Here is a 15,018-nt window from a genome sequence, read left to right as displayed (position 1 = left end):
GGGCGGGGGAGAGAGAGAGAGAGAGAATGCAGCCAGGACAGTGTCTCTCAGTCTGATTGGCCCTTTCTAATGAAGGAAGGAGGAGAGGGACCATGACATAGGGACCATGGCAGGGGTATTTTGCTTGGAAAAAGTCAACAATAATAGCATTATCCATTATTAATCTTTTGACTTTCGTCAAGCAATTTTGTGCAAAGCACAGGACTGTTTATAAACTACCAGTTGTATTATTTGAATGCCATCTGTAGAAAGATAACTATATACCTAAAGAGTGGACATATTTTAACTACAGTTTATACTAAATTCTTTGTACTTTATATTGCCCAGTTTTAATAATTTTGAGTTATCCTTTTAAATCCTTATTAACCCAGCTTATAGAGAGCTCACCATATCTGTTTGTTTTTAAGCTTACGTAAAATCACTGGGATAATAAAGGTTGGTGTGGTAGAAGATTTTGTGTTTTTCTCTAAACCTCTTCATTTTAATAAACCTCTTTATTTTAATCCACAGTAAAACAATAAGCACCAACACTGTTGATGACAGCAAAAATTAGAAACAACTCATCCAAATTATAGTACATTCATATTAGGCAATACAGTGAAGCCATTACAATGATCATACAGTCCTATATTTCATGAATAGTCATAACACATTAAGTGAGAAAAGCAAGTTAGAGAAGAGAATGCAGATAATGTTAAGTGAGAAAAGCAAATTAGAGAAGAATGCAGAGAAGCCATATAATAGAAAGACATTCTGAAATTCAAAGTTTTTAATTTCTGGAGGGTAGGACTGAAAAATTGTTTTTCTTTTTTGCATATCTCTAGTTTCTAACTGTTCTATAACTATTTTAAATAGATGTTTTTAAATTGAGAAAACAAAAGCAAAAACTAAGTTGGAAAAAATACTATTTAAAGGCCTATTGAATAGACAATCTATTAAAGAGTGACACACATGTAAAACAAAATTATATGAAAAGCAGGAAAATGTTATCAAGATCACAGGTACACAGGGGTATACGGGCTTACCTTCAGGCCAGCTGCTACATGTGGTGGTGTGTCCACAATTTGCCTGTCATCTGATGAGCCACCTCGCTTTAGATCAATGACTGGGGCAAGAACGGTACTTTGTTTTGTCCTCTGGCTCTAAAATCATCACAAACAAGAAAAAGTACACTGAAGTTTCAAAATAAAATTCATACTATTTGCAACATGTTTTTTCTGGTCTCAAAACTTTTTGAGACATGTGAAAATCATAATCTCAAAACAACAGCCTTTTTAGTCAATCATTGCTATATCATACACTTTTTCTTTTTAATTTTATTTTGAGACAGGGTCTAGCTAGTCATGTAGGCTGGCCTCAAACTTGAAATCCTCCAGCCTCAGGCTTCTCAGTAGCTGGGATCACAGGAGTGGCCAAGCACCCAGGAATCATACACTGTTTTCTTCAATCTGTTAAGAAACACCAGGTTTCCTCCAGTTTTTCTGAAAGGTTTATAGTAAACTTAGTCCCGGTGATTTAAATTTACATGTGAAAAATGTGAAAGCTCTTTCAACCACAGGATGATAAATCTGCAGCACATTACACCTTAATTTTGTGGCTCTTTCACAAAGAATGGGTATGTTTTGATATAACGGGCAAAAGATACTTAAGGATTAGCGGGGTTTTCTCTCCCGCTAGGATATATAATCCTTCCCTACCTCTTTTACTATGAACTTGTTCCCCAAAACTATGAAAATTCTCCCATGAAACCAAAATACTTTTACCACAATAATGCCTCTGTATCATTTCCTATCCAATTCATATTCAGACTTTCCAAACTGAATTATTTATATATATATATATATATAAATAATATGTGTCTTTTTTTGAAACAAAAAAATCAGGATTCTATCAAAGTTTATGAAACTAGTTTGATTTATAAAGGTCTTGATTTAGAACAGTTCTTCTTTTCTGTAGTTACTACCACCATCATCTCCTTCCTTTTTTTCCTCTGATACTGTCTTTTAAAATGCTGCATAATCTGGATCTAATAACTTCTTGGTGATCTAGTTTAACTTATTCTTCTTCACCCTGTTCCTGAAAACTGGACATTAGAGGTTTGATTTGGTTCAGGATAAGGCTTTTAGTTCAGAACACTTCACAGTGAGGACAGTGTATTTCATCTGCAATACACCAGCAGACATAGTGTATGATGTTGTCTACCAGTTTATCAGGTACCCGGGAATTGCGGTGACTCATATGCAACAAAACGTAATCCAATGATCAAATATGTAAATCATAAAGTGAACACCAAAAGTTAACTGACAGGGGGTGTTATTAGGATCATGATTTTTCTATTTTTTTTTTCTATTTGGCATGTATTTTTAAAAAGAGATACAAATGAAACCACAGTTCCATATTTTACCTACAGGTAAACTTTTCTCCATCAAATACCTTTATACATTTGCTTAGGTTAAGCTAATACTGGGTAATTCATTAAACAGCCTGAGAATCAATGCAATGTAGTTCAACTTCCCTTCAAGAAAGAAACCATACATATAGTAATCTCAAAATTTATATTAGAAAGTAAAAATGATTTATCAAGCAACGTTTTTTTTTTTTTTTAACCAATTAAAATCTTCTGGAAATCTCATAATCTCAAAAGAGATTTGTGACATTAAAATACTTGGAGAAGTAAAAAGACAAATATAAATTAAAAAGACTGAAGTAAACACTGAAGTGGGTATACACCGAGAGCTTAGACTTCATATAAAAACAATTTATTAAAGCATAGGTACTAGGGAATGAAACAGACCAAATTATTCTGTTATAATTGTGTGCATGTATAAGAGTTAATAATGGTGGGACTTGCTAGACACAGAAAGTAAGGAAGAATTACAGCGGGCAGGAAGAAACAAATTATCTGCCATTTAAAAAAATGGGTGCAAAACCCGTCAACTTTTAGGTTGGCAAAAAAGAATTATATAAATAATTTTTTTTTTGGGGGGGGGGAGTGGTACTGGGGATTGAACCCAGTGACTTGGGCATGTAGACAAGAACTACATCCCCAACCTCCAAGAAGTATTTTATACTCAGTCTGTCCAGTTATATCTTTTGTTGGCTTCTACTTTCCTATTTTGCTACCATCCATTAAGATATTTTAATAATTATATCTATTTAGAGATAAAGTTTATGTTAGTAAATATTAAAATTTCCTGTTGGAGTCATTTCACAAAAAAAGATTAGACTTTGAAGAATAAAATATACTAGCCAAAGTGGGGACACACACCTGTAATTCCAGCTACTTGGGAGGCAGAGTCAGGAGGAGCACAAGTTCAAGGCCAGCGTGGGTAGCCTAGCAAGACCCTGCTTCAAAATAAAAAATAAAAAGAGCTAGGGAATGTAGCTCAGTGGCAGAGTATCCTTAGGTTCAATTCTCAATACCACAAGGGGGAGGGGAGAATGAAATACATGAAAAGGTATTGGTATTATAACCTAAAACCTTAATTATGCTCCTTATGTACAAAGCAAAATTTACATGAAATTTAAAGAGATTTTAAAATCTTTAAAACTGTTTTGCTAACCTTTCTTTCACTTGCGATGAAAAAGTTTGCTTTAAAAAACAAATGTCTCTTCAAAAAACAAAACAAAACAAAAAAACAGTAGTGGGAAGAGAATCGAAAAGTTCAAGGACAACCTCAGCAACTTAGCAAGACCTTATTTCAAAATAAAAAAAAAAAAGGACTGGGGATATACCTCAGTGGTAAAGTACCCCTATGTCTAATCCACAGTTTAAAAAAAAAAAAAAACTTGGGGCTGGAGTTGTGGCACAGAGGCAGAGCACTCGCCTAGCATGTGCAAGGCCCTGGGTTCAATCCTCAGCACCACATAAAAATAAAATAAAGATATTGTGTCCAACTATAACTAAAAAAATATATTAAAAAAAAAGAGAGAGAGAAAAAAACCTAACTTCAAAATACCTCAATCTGGTAATGATAAATTTAGAGAAAAACAAACAACAACAAAACTAATCAACAGAACAGAAAAAACAAACACAAATTTTAAGACAGTGCTGCTTCCACTATGGGTATCCTACTCCTACTCTGTGATACCGAACAATTGAATATAAGTACTTCAGTGTATCTACTGATGCTGTGATAAATGAAAAACAAAAATAATTAGAATTTTAAAAATCAACTCAGTTTTATTTCCTTTACAGCCCTATCTCCTCTGCCCAAGACTGGGTTATTTTGAAGGAAATCCTATATGAAATAATTTTATCAGTAACTATTTCAGTGTGTATCTCCTACAAAATTTTTCTTTCACTACTGCCTCCCCTGTTAAAGAGATTTTGTGTGGGTTTTTTTGTTTTTTTTTTTGGTACTGGGGATGGAACCCAGGGGTACTTTACCACTGAGCCACACCTAGTCTTTTTTATTTTGAGATTTCACTAACTTGTTTAGGGCCTTTCCAAGTGCTGAAGCTGGCCTCAAAACTTTGGATCCTCCTGTCTCAGCCTCCTAAATCACTGGGATTACAGGCATGTTCCAATGTACCCACCTTAAGGAGACTTTTAATACATTTTCCCCTGCTCCGTGACATTTTAAAACTAAAGACACACTACATATTTATGTATAATATTTATATCTGTTCTTATACACAAATATAAATACAAAGAACAAGATCTTTTTATCCCTTAAAGACGGATATTAGCCCCATTAGAGGGAATATAATCTCTATTACGGATGTGTGCTCTGAAACATAAGGACCCTTAAACAATAAGCAAAGCATAATACCATTTTCATTCCTAAAAATATTCAACAAAAAAATAACATTTTAATAACTACCTAGTTAAATATGTGTTTTCAATGTTTAATTATTCCAAGGATATTGCCATGTGCTACACATACACAACAGGAAATAAAGCAATTCCCATCCAGACTACCTAAGCCTGATACACTCATAACCATGTGAGCCCCAGTGATGTATACACAATAGCTTATTTTCTAGAGCTTCTTCTAAAGCACCTGCAACAAACCAAAAGGATGCTACTTAAGAATTCACACTCCTGAGGCCCCAGCCCAGAACCAGAAAGTACCAAAATGTCAGGATCATAGCTATAAAATCAGCATTTATTAACGAAATAATAGTGCTCAAAATAGTGCTCTCACTGTGCCGAAAAGTTGAGAGCACTATTTTTCTTCATTCTTATTCCAGGAAATAGTTCTCAAGAATCAGGAAAAGCAAAGAGATCTTAAATACTTCATACCTCTTCCCCATGACTATCTCATATTATTTATCCAATAAAAAAGCAGAACACTCTAAACCAAACTATTTTAACCGTAATGAGGAACATGCTCTGCAGACTTCTGATTTCCCTCTCTGGGCTTGTTTTTACCTTTGCTTGAGTGAGAGCTGCTTTCTTCACCTGAAGCTGAGACTGCAGAAGTTTAAAGTTTTTGGACCAGCCTTCTGTTTTTGAGTCACTGGTCTCTACTCCCAGGTCATCATACAGGGACATCTTTTTAGTCTAATGCTGAAAGAGAAGCAGTATGGAGATTAAAAAACATAAAATACAGTAAAGATTTTGAACCTTTTCATGGACAATTAATGCCATGAAATTTTAGAGGTAAAAGGTCCAGGGTCCTTCAACAAGAATGGCCAAGACCCCTAATATCACCAAGGTTGGGTTCCTAATAATACATGAAACTATACTCATGCAACATTTCACAAACAGTCCTGTAGAGTTAATTTTTTTCTATTAGATCATGTAGTCAAGTAATTCATAAGTAAAATTCTTCAGTTCTACAGAATATAATGAGGTAAGATGGAAGTTCAAGATTCATGGCATTATTAAATATACAGCCAATATTTTAAGTTTCATTTAAGTTAATGGCAAAAAGTACAAACTTTATATAAAAGACCAGCTACCAAGTTGGTTTAGCACAATAAGGAAAAAAATTAAAACACATTCCTAGAAAAAAAAGAAAAAGATGACAGATCATTTCACAAATGCTGTAATTTTGTACATTATGATTTCTGAGGGAGTAGATGCACTGTATCTTAAATACTGTGACCTCCTCATAACCAGAGATAATCAATAATCTACATAAGATTGTTGCAATATACAATACCCTTGCAAAACAGAGAAATTCATAGTAATAACAAGAAATGGTAAGGGTTATACATCGTGTACAACCACAGAAGTGTAAAGTTGTGCTGCAATTGTGTATAATGAATCAAAATTCATTCTGCTGTCATATATACCTAATTAAAATAAATTTTAGAAAAGAAATGGTAAGGGTTAAGCACTTGCTAAACCTTTTCAGGCCAGGCATATTAAATGTAGTTATCAGTACATTTACACTCCCCTACCACACACACACCTGTTGGAGTTTGACTCAGGACAAACATTTCCTTTTGGTGAATTTGTATTTCTCAGACCTCCCATTATAGATATTCTAAGGGGATGCTACCCCAGTGACTTCTCTGACCTTAGTTCCACATTGCTTTAGGTAGGGAACAAGGAGCACATAAACTTTTACTGGCTCAGAATGGCTTTTCTGGTCTCATTACTGAATGAAGTCAGTACTTTAAGAAACAATTGCTTTTTTTTCCCCCCAGGTTTCTTTCATTTCTTCATTCGTGAACCCTGAAATTACTCAAACTTTCTCCATTTTAATTTTAATTTTTAAACAAGAAGTGTTGAAGCTGGCTTTATTAGAGTATATGGGATAAAAATGGAGGCAAATCTATAGATTATCCTATACTCACCAGCTCAGATGACAACAGTATCCCCAACAGGGCAGGCCCACTGCTTTCAGAGCCAAAGTCAAAGTTTGGTCATACTGTGACACTAGGCTTAAGGCAGTAAGGCCAAATCAAGAAGTAATGAACTCCATCTCTTGGCAGCTACAGCTGAAATACAATCATGCCTTGAAAGGTTTAAAGGGAATCCCCTGGGGATCTATTTCTAAACCTATTTTAAACTATCCTACTGTAAACTATTTCATGAAAATCAAAATCCAGTGTGTTCCGTCCACTGCTCTACTCCCAGACCAAGATCAATGTCTAACCCAGCACTAAAGAGGTAATTAGGCCAAATGTACTCTCTACTTGCAAAGCCCTCCCAATCATCTCATTAGAGATTTTTGGCCAGAAGGAAGATCACTGCATCAAATGGCTTCTGGGCTTCTGTTTCAGCTTTTCTTCCAGCTCACCTAGATTTCAAAACTCATTGTTTATAGATACACATCCCTGAACTTTAACCCGAAAAAAAAAAAACAGATCAGAGCAAGGAAAAACAATACCAAATGCCCAATGTTACCACTGTACTTCTCAAACCTACATCAAAAATGACTTTACCTTTCATCTAACTTAATCTTTTGAGCCTTTTTTTTAATTCATTTGGTTACCAAACTAAAGCCTAACAAATCATGGTCTCATATGTTCCTTTTTATTTATTTATTTTTTAAATATTTTTACTAGTTGTTGATGGACTTTTTTTTTTTCTTAATGTGAGGCTGAGAATCAAACCTCACAAAAATCACATGTGTGAGGCAAGTGTTCTACCACCAAGCCACAACCTCAACCCCCTTTTTATTCTTGAAATGGCAAGAGAAGACAAATGCAGTCTGAAAAACAAATATAAACAGTAATGCTTTCTGGAAAGTCACAAACAAAGTTATGACCAAAAAAAAAGCAACCCAAACCAAACTCTACTTTAGATATGTATCTCTCAATATTTCTTCAAAAGAAACACTTCTGGACAAAAAAACACACTCTATCATAAAACTCCCTATTCTATTTATGTGATATTTTTTCCCCTGAATCCTGTTCTCATTATTACCTTGCTTTCTTTTTTTATATAAGTTTATTTACTTAGATTGAGTTCATCTATTTCTTAAGATGTGTATATAGTTAGCATTTATGAATATACCATACTTTAACTTTCCCCACTGCAACCAATGATATATAAGTGCATTAACAAGACTCTACCAAGACCCAAACTTAATCTAATTAATGTAATATTACTTAGATGACATAACATATTTATTTCATGAAGTCCAGTGCTAAGGAATAAAAAGCAGAACATCTTAACATTTGGATATACTGTAAGAAGCCAAGATCAAATATAAATAAATACAAGTAGCTGATTTTTATAATTCTTTAAAATATCTGCTATTTAGTTCTTGTTTATGGCAGCACTAAGTGTTGATCACTTCATCTTTCAAGTATGTCTCAATTTTTAAAGAAACAATAAACATGTTCCTACCAGAATTAAACACGAACGACTTTTCAAGATTCCATTTAAGCTGAAAAGTGTTTTTCAAAACATGTCCAACTGGCAGGAGAAAAGAACATGGAAGAAATCTTCTCAGAAGCATCTCACTTATTTTTTCCAAGGACATCTTAGAAGTCTTTAGTGACTACTACTCCCACATTAAAATTAACTATCCATGATTAGTTTTCCTTGAATATAACTAGGTATTCACAACAGCAGTTTTTGTATATTTTGCTGCCTAATAGTTTACACCCATCTGTCTCTTCCTATACAATGAACCCCTGAAAGGTAGGGATTCTTTAACTCTTCATATTTATATCTCCAGCTTATCAACATGCCTGGAACACTGTAAGCACTGTATAAATATTTTGTAAGTGTTTCAGAGAATGGATAGAATGTGCCAATTCATCTATTTAAAACAGGTTATCATGAAATAGTAAGATCTACAGATCTGCCTTCTAAGGACACAGGTAAGTAGAATTGGTGTAATAAAACTTAAGTTGTATACACAAATTAATGAGAGAAAACTACCATTACCATACAACTAAATAATGAGTGCAGGTCTGAGATCTGAACACCTAAAGCAGTAGGCATGGTAAGAATAAATTTTTTTTAATCACTAAATAAATATTCAATCATAAAATGAGACTTGCACCAATGAAGCCTGAAGAATATGGCAAATGTACACAGAAAGAAACAGAAACGGAAATAAGAAGCATGGTTCACTTTGATGTTCACCCAATATACAACTATAACATGCATCTGTCTCATGTATAGTTTTTACGACTTTTTAAAAGAATTTAACAATTTTTCCTATAACTCTTCTTCTGCTACACTTGTCACACTTTAGTATTTCCTATTACTCTGATGCTCTGCTATTACCAAAATAACAGCCCTGAGTGTACTACAAACCTCTAAGAGTCACCTATAACTTGGGTGTGTAACAAAACAGCCTCCTCCTATTTACTATCGTGCAGGGTTTGAGGGGTTATTGATGGAATGAGGTCTGAAAAATTCATGTGCAGGGAGAAGCTGGAAGGTAATTAAAACAAACCAGATGAAAAAAATGCCAGTTTATACAAAGCTACATTTAGGAATGTACAAGGATTCTCTCAACATTTCTCTACAAAGGCTCTTTGATTCCACAGAACCCCACAATCAAAGCTGCTCTTCTCTGTTCATGTTTCTTTTACATCTTGTTTTACTTTTTCATTTTTTCTATCTCACAACCTACTCTCTGTCCTAAACCGTGCAGCATGCATCACACCGCTTATTAAACTCTAAAAATAAAACGTTATTTGTTTGGGTTACCAACATGTTGCCTCCTATTTCCTACAACTCGTTATTCCACTCAAAATGTCGGCAATCTTTTTTTCCAGTAAAAACGGGTAACTGGGTTTCACCCTCCACCTGTTGCAGGAAGACAGTGCTCATCTAGCCATCCACTCGAGGAGATGCAGAATCTTGCCCTTATCTAGGAAATCCTAATTCTCAATCCATATGTCTGGCTCCAGCAATAAGAACGAACGCACCTTACTCAAAGGCGCTCCCCTATCAACCTCTGAGGTCCTCCATGAGCTGACCTGGCCACCTTCACCCTTCTCTCTGCCTTACCTGAAGTTTCCAAAATGCCCTGCGGTGCTTAACTTCTGCTCTTATTTCCTCTGCAGGGGATCTTTCCCCCACTTCGCCCTTTTAACAAAACACTTCCAAGCTTCAAAATACGCATCGCCTCCTCTCTGAAGCCTTTCTAGATCCCACTCTATTCCTCAGACCAACAGGCCTGAGTTTTCAAGCCTCGTCTTAGAAACCAGACGCCAGAGCAGGGACAGAGCTCATTCAACCTGCAGCCCCTGGTGGCAGCACACAGTGGGGACGAGGGATGCTCAAAAACCGTCCGAGCACTGGCCGTGACCGCTAAAACACCGCTTTAAAACCAGGGCCACAGCGGTGGCGCGGCCGCCACCGTCCTCCCGCGTCCAAGAGCGCCCCGGTTTCCCGAGAGACGCCAACATCCGCAGCCCCTCAGAGAGAAGCGACTCGATTCCTTCCGTTCCCCGAGCCCTGGACGGCTGTGCGAGGCCACAGAGGGGGCGGTCCAGGTCACTGGGGTCCAGTGATGGGCGGCTTCGTCAGGACGTGGCCCGCGAAGAGAAAGACGCGTTCGTTAGTCCTGAAGAGATCTACACAGACCCGAGGAGAGGAAGAGGCGAGGCCCGAGGAGCTCGGAGGCAGTGGAGGCGGCGGGCGAGGGAGCCGGGGGCCGGGACGCGGNCACTACTCGGCGCCGGCCGACTCTGCCATGGCCACGCGGCGCTGCGCGGAGCCTGGCCGCACACCGCGGAAACCCGCCGACCGTAGGAGCCCACCGCCACTCACAACCTCTGCTGACTCCGCGGGGCGGTCCGCGGCGTAGGGTGAAGGAGCGCGGGCCTCAGGAGAGCGCGTCTGCGTCTGCGCCTGAGCCTGCACCTGCGTCGTGGGAGCCTCGCCGCGCTGCCTCGCCACACTGCTCCCGTCACACTTCCCCCTGCCGGCTGGAGGATCGAACCGCACGCTCCCCTCCACCGGCCTTCTCTTCTACCAAGAGGTGTCACTGTGGTGCAAGGTTTCGAAATTCCGTCAGATTTGCGGATCGTGGCAGTGACACCAGAGGGAAGGAGGAGAAAAGGTCTATGGCGTTCAGAACCCTTGGTTTACAGGTCAACAGTTGAAAATAGATCTCCAATAGGCGAGATGCTGCAAAAGAATAGCCGTGGGCACTGAATTAAGTGTAAGGCTATGGAAACGTGCCGAGATTAGCATTACAGAAAAGAGTGTAAATATTACAGTGTCGCAGTTTTAAAACTGTGCAAGTTACAAAAAGTGGGGGGAAGTAGAAAAGAGACTTCGTGTGAATATAATTTTCACATCTTTAAAGGCAGAAAATATTTTAAGCTGATAGATAAAATTTTAGAGATTTAGGTAGGTATCTGAGTACAAAGGAACACAATATAACCAACTAAAATTTGGTGATTTAGGAAAGGGAGGGAAAAAAGAAAAAGAAAATTAGTCAGAAGGTAATAGGCAATGTAAAGAAACAGAGGATTAAGGGCATCCTGTAGCCATTAATAATGGTAACCCAGAACAAAAATGCAAGTCTTTTAGATGATCAAAAACATACAAGCACGCAGCTGTAGCAAAACAAAGTGACATAATGGAACAATTGGAAAAGTTACAAAACATAATGCATGGCAAAACAAATGACAAAAGTAAGAGGAAAAATCTCACATGGATAAATGTAATGGACCTATGTTTATCTACTACAAAAATGCAATTCACTTCAGATTGGAGCACAAACCATAACACCAATCCATATCATATATAAGGCAGTGCTCAAAAAAGGTGATTCTGAAATTTTGAAAATACAAGACTGGGAAAGATATACCAGTTTCTGCCAGATAAGCATAAAGAAGTCAGGGATCACAAACACTTTTCACAGGTAGATTTCAGGGCAAACAGCTTTAAATAAGATTTAAAAGGGTATTTTTTAAAAGATCACAATTTACAAAATAATAATAATAAGAAGAAAACCCATGCAATAAATCAAATAACAGTGTGTATAGAAGATACTATAGGAATGAATGAATAGACAAATAATTGGTTTAATCCTTGACAGATTAATCCTTGACAGATTAATATAGTGAGGATTGAGAAGACATAAAAATGTAATTAAAATGGTAGACATATCAAACTCTATACCCTGAAACAGATTACACCTTTTCAATTGTCTGTGGAATATTTGTAACAATTTGCCTTATTTTATTTTTCAATAAAATACACTACATTTTATTCATCATTCTTTTTTTTTAATTTTTATTGTTGGTTGTTCAAAACATTACATAGTTCTTGATATATCATATTTCACACTTTGATTCCAGTGGGTTATGAACTCCCATTTTTACCCCGTATACAGATTGCAGAATCACATCAGTTACACATCCATTGATTTACATATTGCCATACTAGTGTCTGTTGTATTCTGCTGCCTTTCCTATCCTCTACTATCCCCCCTCCCCTCCCCTCCCCTCTTCTCTATATTCATCATTCTTAAACCATTGCAATTGGCTATATTTTAGACCAGAGGGGAAAAAAATCTTAATATATCCCAATAAGTAGAATCACGTGTATTATATTATCTGATCAAAATTCAATTAACTAGAAATTAATGACAAAAGAGAAAGTAAAGCGTTCCTACTCCTTGGAAGATATTAAATACCTATACAACATTTCGATCAAGAAGGAAAATAAAACCAAAATAGCATAATGCCTAGAAAGTCTAAATGATGAATCAGAATCCATGGGACTTAGCTAAAACAGTACTAAAAGGCATATCTAAGAATTAAAATTTTGGTATTGATTAAAAAGTTGGGACAAATTAAATGAGCTAAGTGCTTAGGCAAAAAAAGAAAAGAAAAAGAAGTAAAACAATAAAAATTTGAAATGGAAAAGGAAGTTACCAGTAAAGAAAAAAATCAGAAAATAATGGTGTATAGACAGAATAAGGATAAGGAACAAAGATAGAAGTTATCTGAACTAGGTCTCTCCCCACCCCCTGGTCCCAGTGGAGGTGGTACTCAAAAGCCCTGGTTCTGAGACCCAAACCCTAGGGACTCCCTCCATTTTGAATCTGCTGTCTACAAATTCTCCCTAAGTCACTTGACATCTCCACTTTGCTGACTGTTTACCACTGCTTTCCTCCCTTCATAGGAGTTTTGTGTATTTGTTCTTAAATCATTCAATCATTCATCCATAGACAACTTATTGATTTACAGACTTCAGGTACAATCCATTGTTTGGGAATTTTTCATTTGAAACCCAAAAAGAAAATCTTAACTCCTTCATCTCCCAGTACATAGGCATATTCTTTTTTCCTCTATTTCCCACCAATGGTAATAAACATTACTTTTATTTTATGAATTGAGAATCTGAGGCTTACCATGATAGAGGAAAATAATTTACAGGCCATGCAACTCTTAGGCAGTATAAATAAAGTGGTGGAGATTGGGAAGAGAGACAAGATGCACTGGGGGTCCAGTTGAGCAGCTGGGCAAACATACAGAGCAACCCCTACAGAAACTATTCACAGCTTGCAGGGAGTAGGGCAGGATGTAAATTGGTAGGATTAATCAAGAACTGGAAGTTAGCAAGGCAGATGTTCCAGAAGGAAAGAAGATGGGGGTATTTAGGCTGGCAGGAGAACATCTAGGCAAAATGCCATCCTGCATGATGGGCAGAAACTGGAGGAGATGAGAGGGGGGTGGGTGCCCTGGAAGGAAAAAGAATTGGTTAAGATGACAATTTGATCAAAATTATAATTTGATCAAAGTTGAGTATCTGCAAGCTCTCTATGTGCAGTGATACTTTTGGCAAAGCTGTGGGGAGAATTTGTGTTTCCTCTTGTGAAGTGGCACCCCCTTTCTCCACAGAAAATCCACTTTACCATGGCTGATTTTAGGACTGTCAGCAAAAGAGTCTCTGCGAAAGAGTCCATTGTAGATACACTTCCTATTTTCATGTTGCCCTGTTTACTTGGCCACTGGCCGAGAAGATACCAGCACTCCAGGTGCTGGACATCCCCTTACTAGTTTTTCACAAACGTATCCAGTATAATACTTTGAAGAAATGTGCAAACAAGGCCTCTGGCCTTGAGCTGGGCTTCACACAGAGGTCTACATTTTTAAGATAAGTTACAAATGGGCCCACAGAAACAGCTGGCGGGGGGGGGTGGGAAGAAGGGGGGATGAAGCTCTCCCCTTCTCAGGTGTTGTCCTTGAAGAGTTAACTTGCCCAGAACAGTGAAAGAAAAAGCTGCTTTTATGTGAACTTCTGCAGACTGTGAACTTCTGAGCCCTTCCCCTTACATGCTGGATATAAAACTCTGAAACTCCCTGAACTCAGGGTTCAGGGGATTAATTGATTACAGCGAAAGCTGTGCCCTCTGAACCCGGCTGCAGCCAAATAAAACTGTTTCCTGCTATCTTCAGTGCCTTGCTTTGTTTGTCCCTACAACACTTGTACATATCTAAGCAGTTTTATCCATTTTTCAGAAAAATTTTCAAGTTTTTTTCTAAGTCATTTTCTGTAGTTATTCCTGTTCTGTAATGTTTATAATAACAAAAAATTGGAAACAAATCAAATAGCCAACAATAAAGACTTATGAGATCCAATTATCTTGGAATACAAATAATTTACACACAAATATATATCAAGAAAGTATCTAAAAGATACACAACAATATAGCTTTCTCTAGGTAGATGGAATTATAGGCACTCTATTAAAAATTTTTTTGCTTGTGTATTTTTTGGGGGGTGGGTACTGGGGGTTGAACTCAGGGGCACTCAACCACTGAGCCACATCCCCAGCCCTATTTTGTGTTTTATTTAGAGACAGGGTCTCACTGAGTTGCTTAGCACCTCACTGTTGCTGAGGCTGGCTTTGAATTCCTGATCCTCCTGCCTCAGCCTCTGGGATTACAGGCATGTGCCACCGCACCCGGCCTGCCTGTGTATTTTTCTAATTTCCCTGTAATATGTTTGCATTACTTTTATAACAAAAATAACAAAAGAAGTGGTCACTTTTTAAAACACGTAGAATTTTCTGAAGCTTTAAAAAAGTTTTAATTCGTCTTCCAATTGATGTCTGTGCTCCTGGTTTGACCAGAATTTTCGTAATTTCAAAATTGCATTGATTGGTTGAAAACTAATCTTTTCAAT

The 15,018-nt window shown here is 37.2% G+C and overlaps 1 protein-coding gene across 4 annotated transcripts in view; it reads right to left on the bottom strand.

Moving 5' to 3' along the window:
• Window positions 1–14,809, bottom strand: part of Rbm17 (RNA binding motif protein 17) — a 29,329-nt gene extending 14,520 nt beyond the window's left edge. The window contains exons 1-5 of one of the 4 annotated variants that reach the window (XM_048812639.1): window positions 10,545–10,724; window positions 8,255–8,323; window positions 6,754–6,897; window positions 5,378–5,515; window positions 1,026–1,142 (exon numbers count right to left, since the gene is read on the bottom strand). In XM_048812639.1, coding sequence (XP_048668596.1) covers window positions 1,026–1,142; window positions 5,378–5,500 — 240 coding nt within the window. In that variant the 5' untranslated portion in view covers window positions 5,501–5,515; window positions 6,754–6,897; window positions 8,255–8,323; window positions 10,545–10,724. Of the gene's footprint in view, window positions 1–1,025; window positions 1,143–5,377; window positions 5,516–6,753; window positions 6,898–8,254; window positions 8,324–10,544; window positions 10,725–14,797 lie in introns of those variants that run through there. The other 3 variants (XM_048812640.1, XM_015495178.2, XM_015495179.2) reach the window with 3 other exon arrangements.
• Window positions 14,810–15,018: the final 209 nt, after the last annotated feature.

The sequence above is a fragment of the Marmota marmota genome, unplaced genomic scaffold (assembly GCF_001458135.2).
Source record: "Marmota marmota marmota unplaced genomic scaffold, marMar, whole genome shotgun sequence".
NCBI lineage: Eukaryota > Metazoa > Chordata > Mammalia > Rodentia > Sciuridae > Marmota > Marmota marmota.
This window is presented reverse-complemented; position numbering and strand designations above follow the sequence as displayed.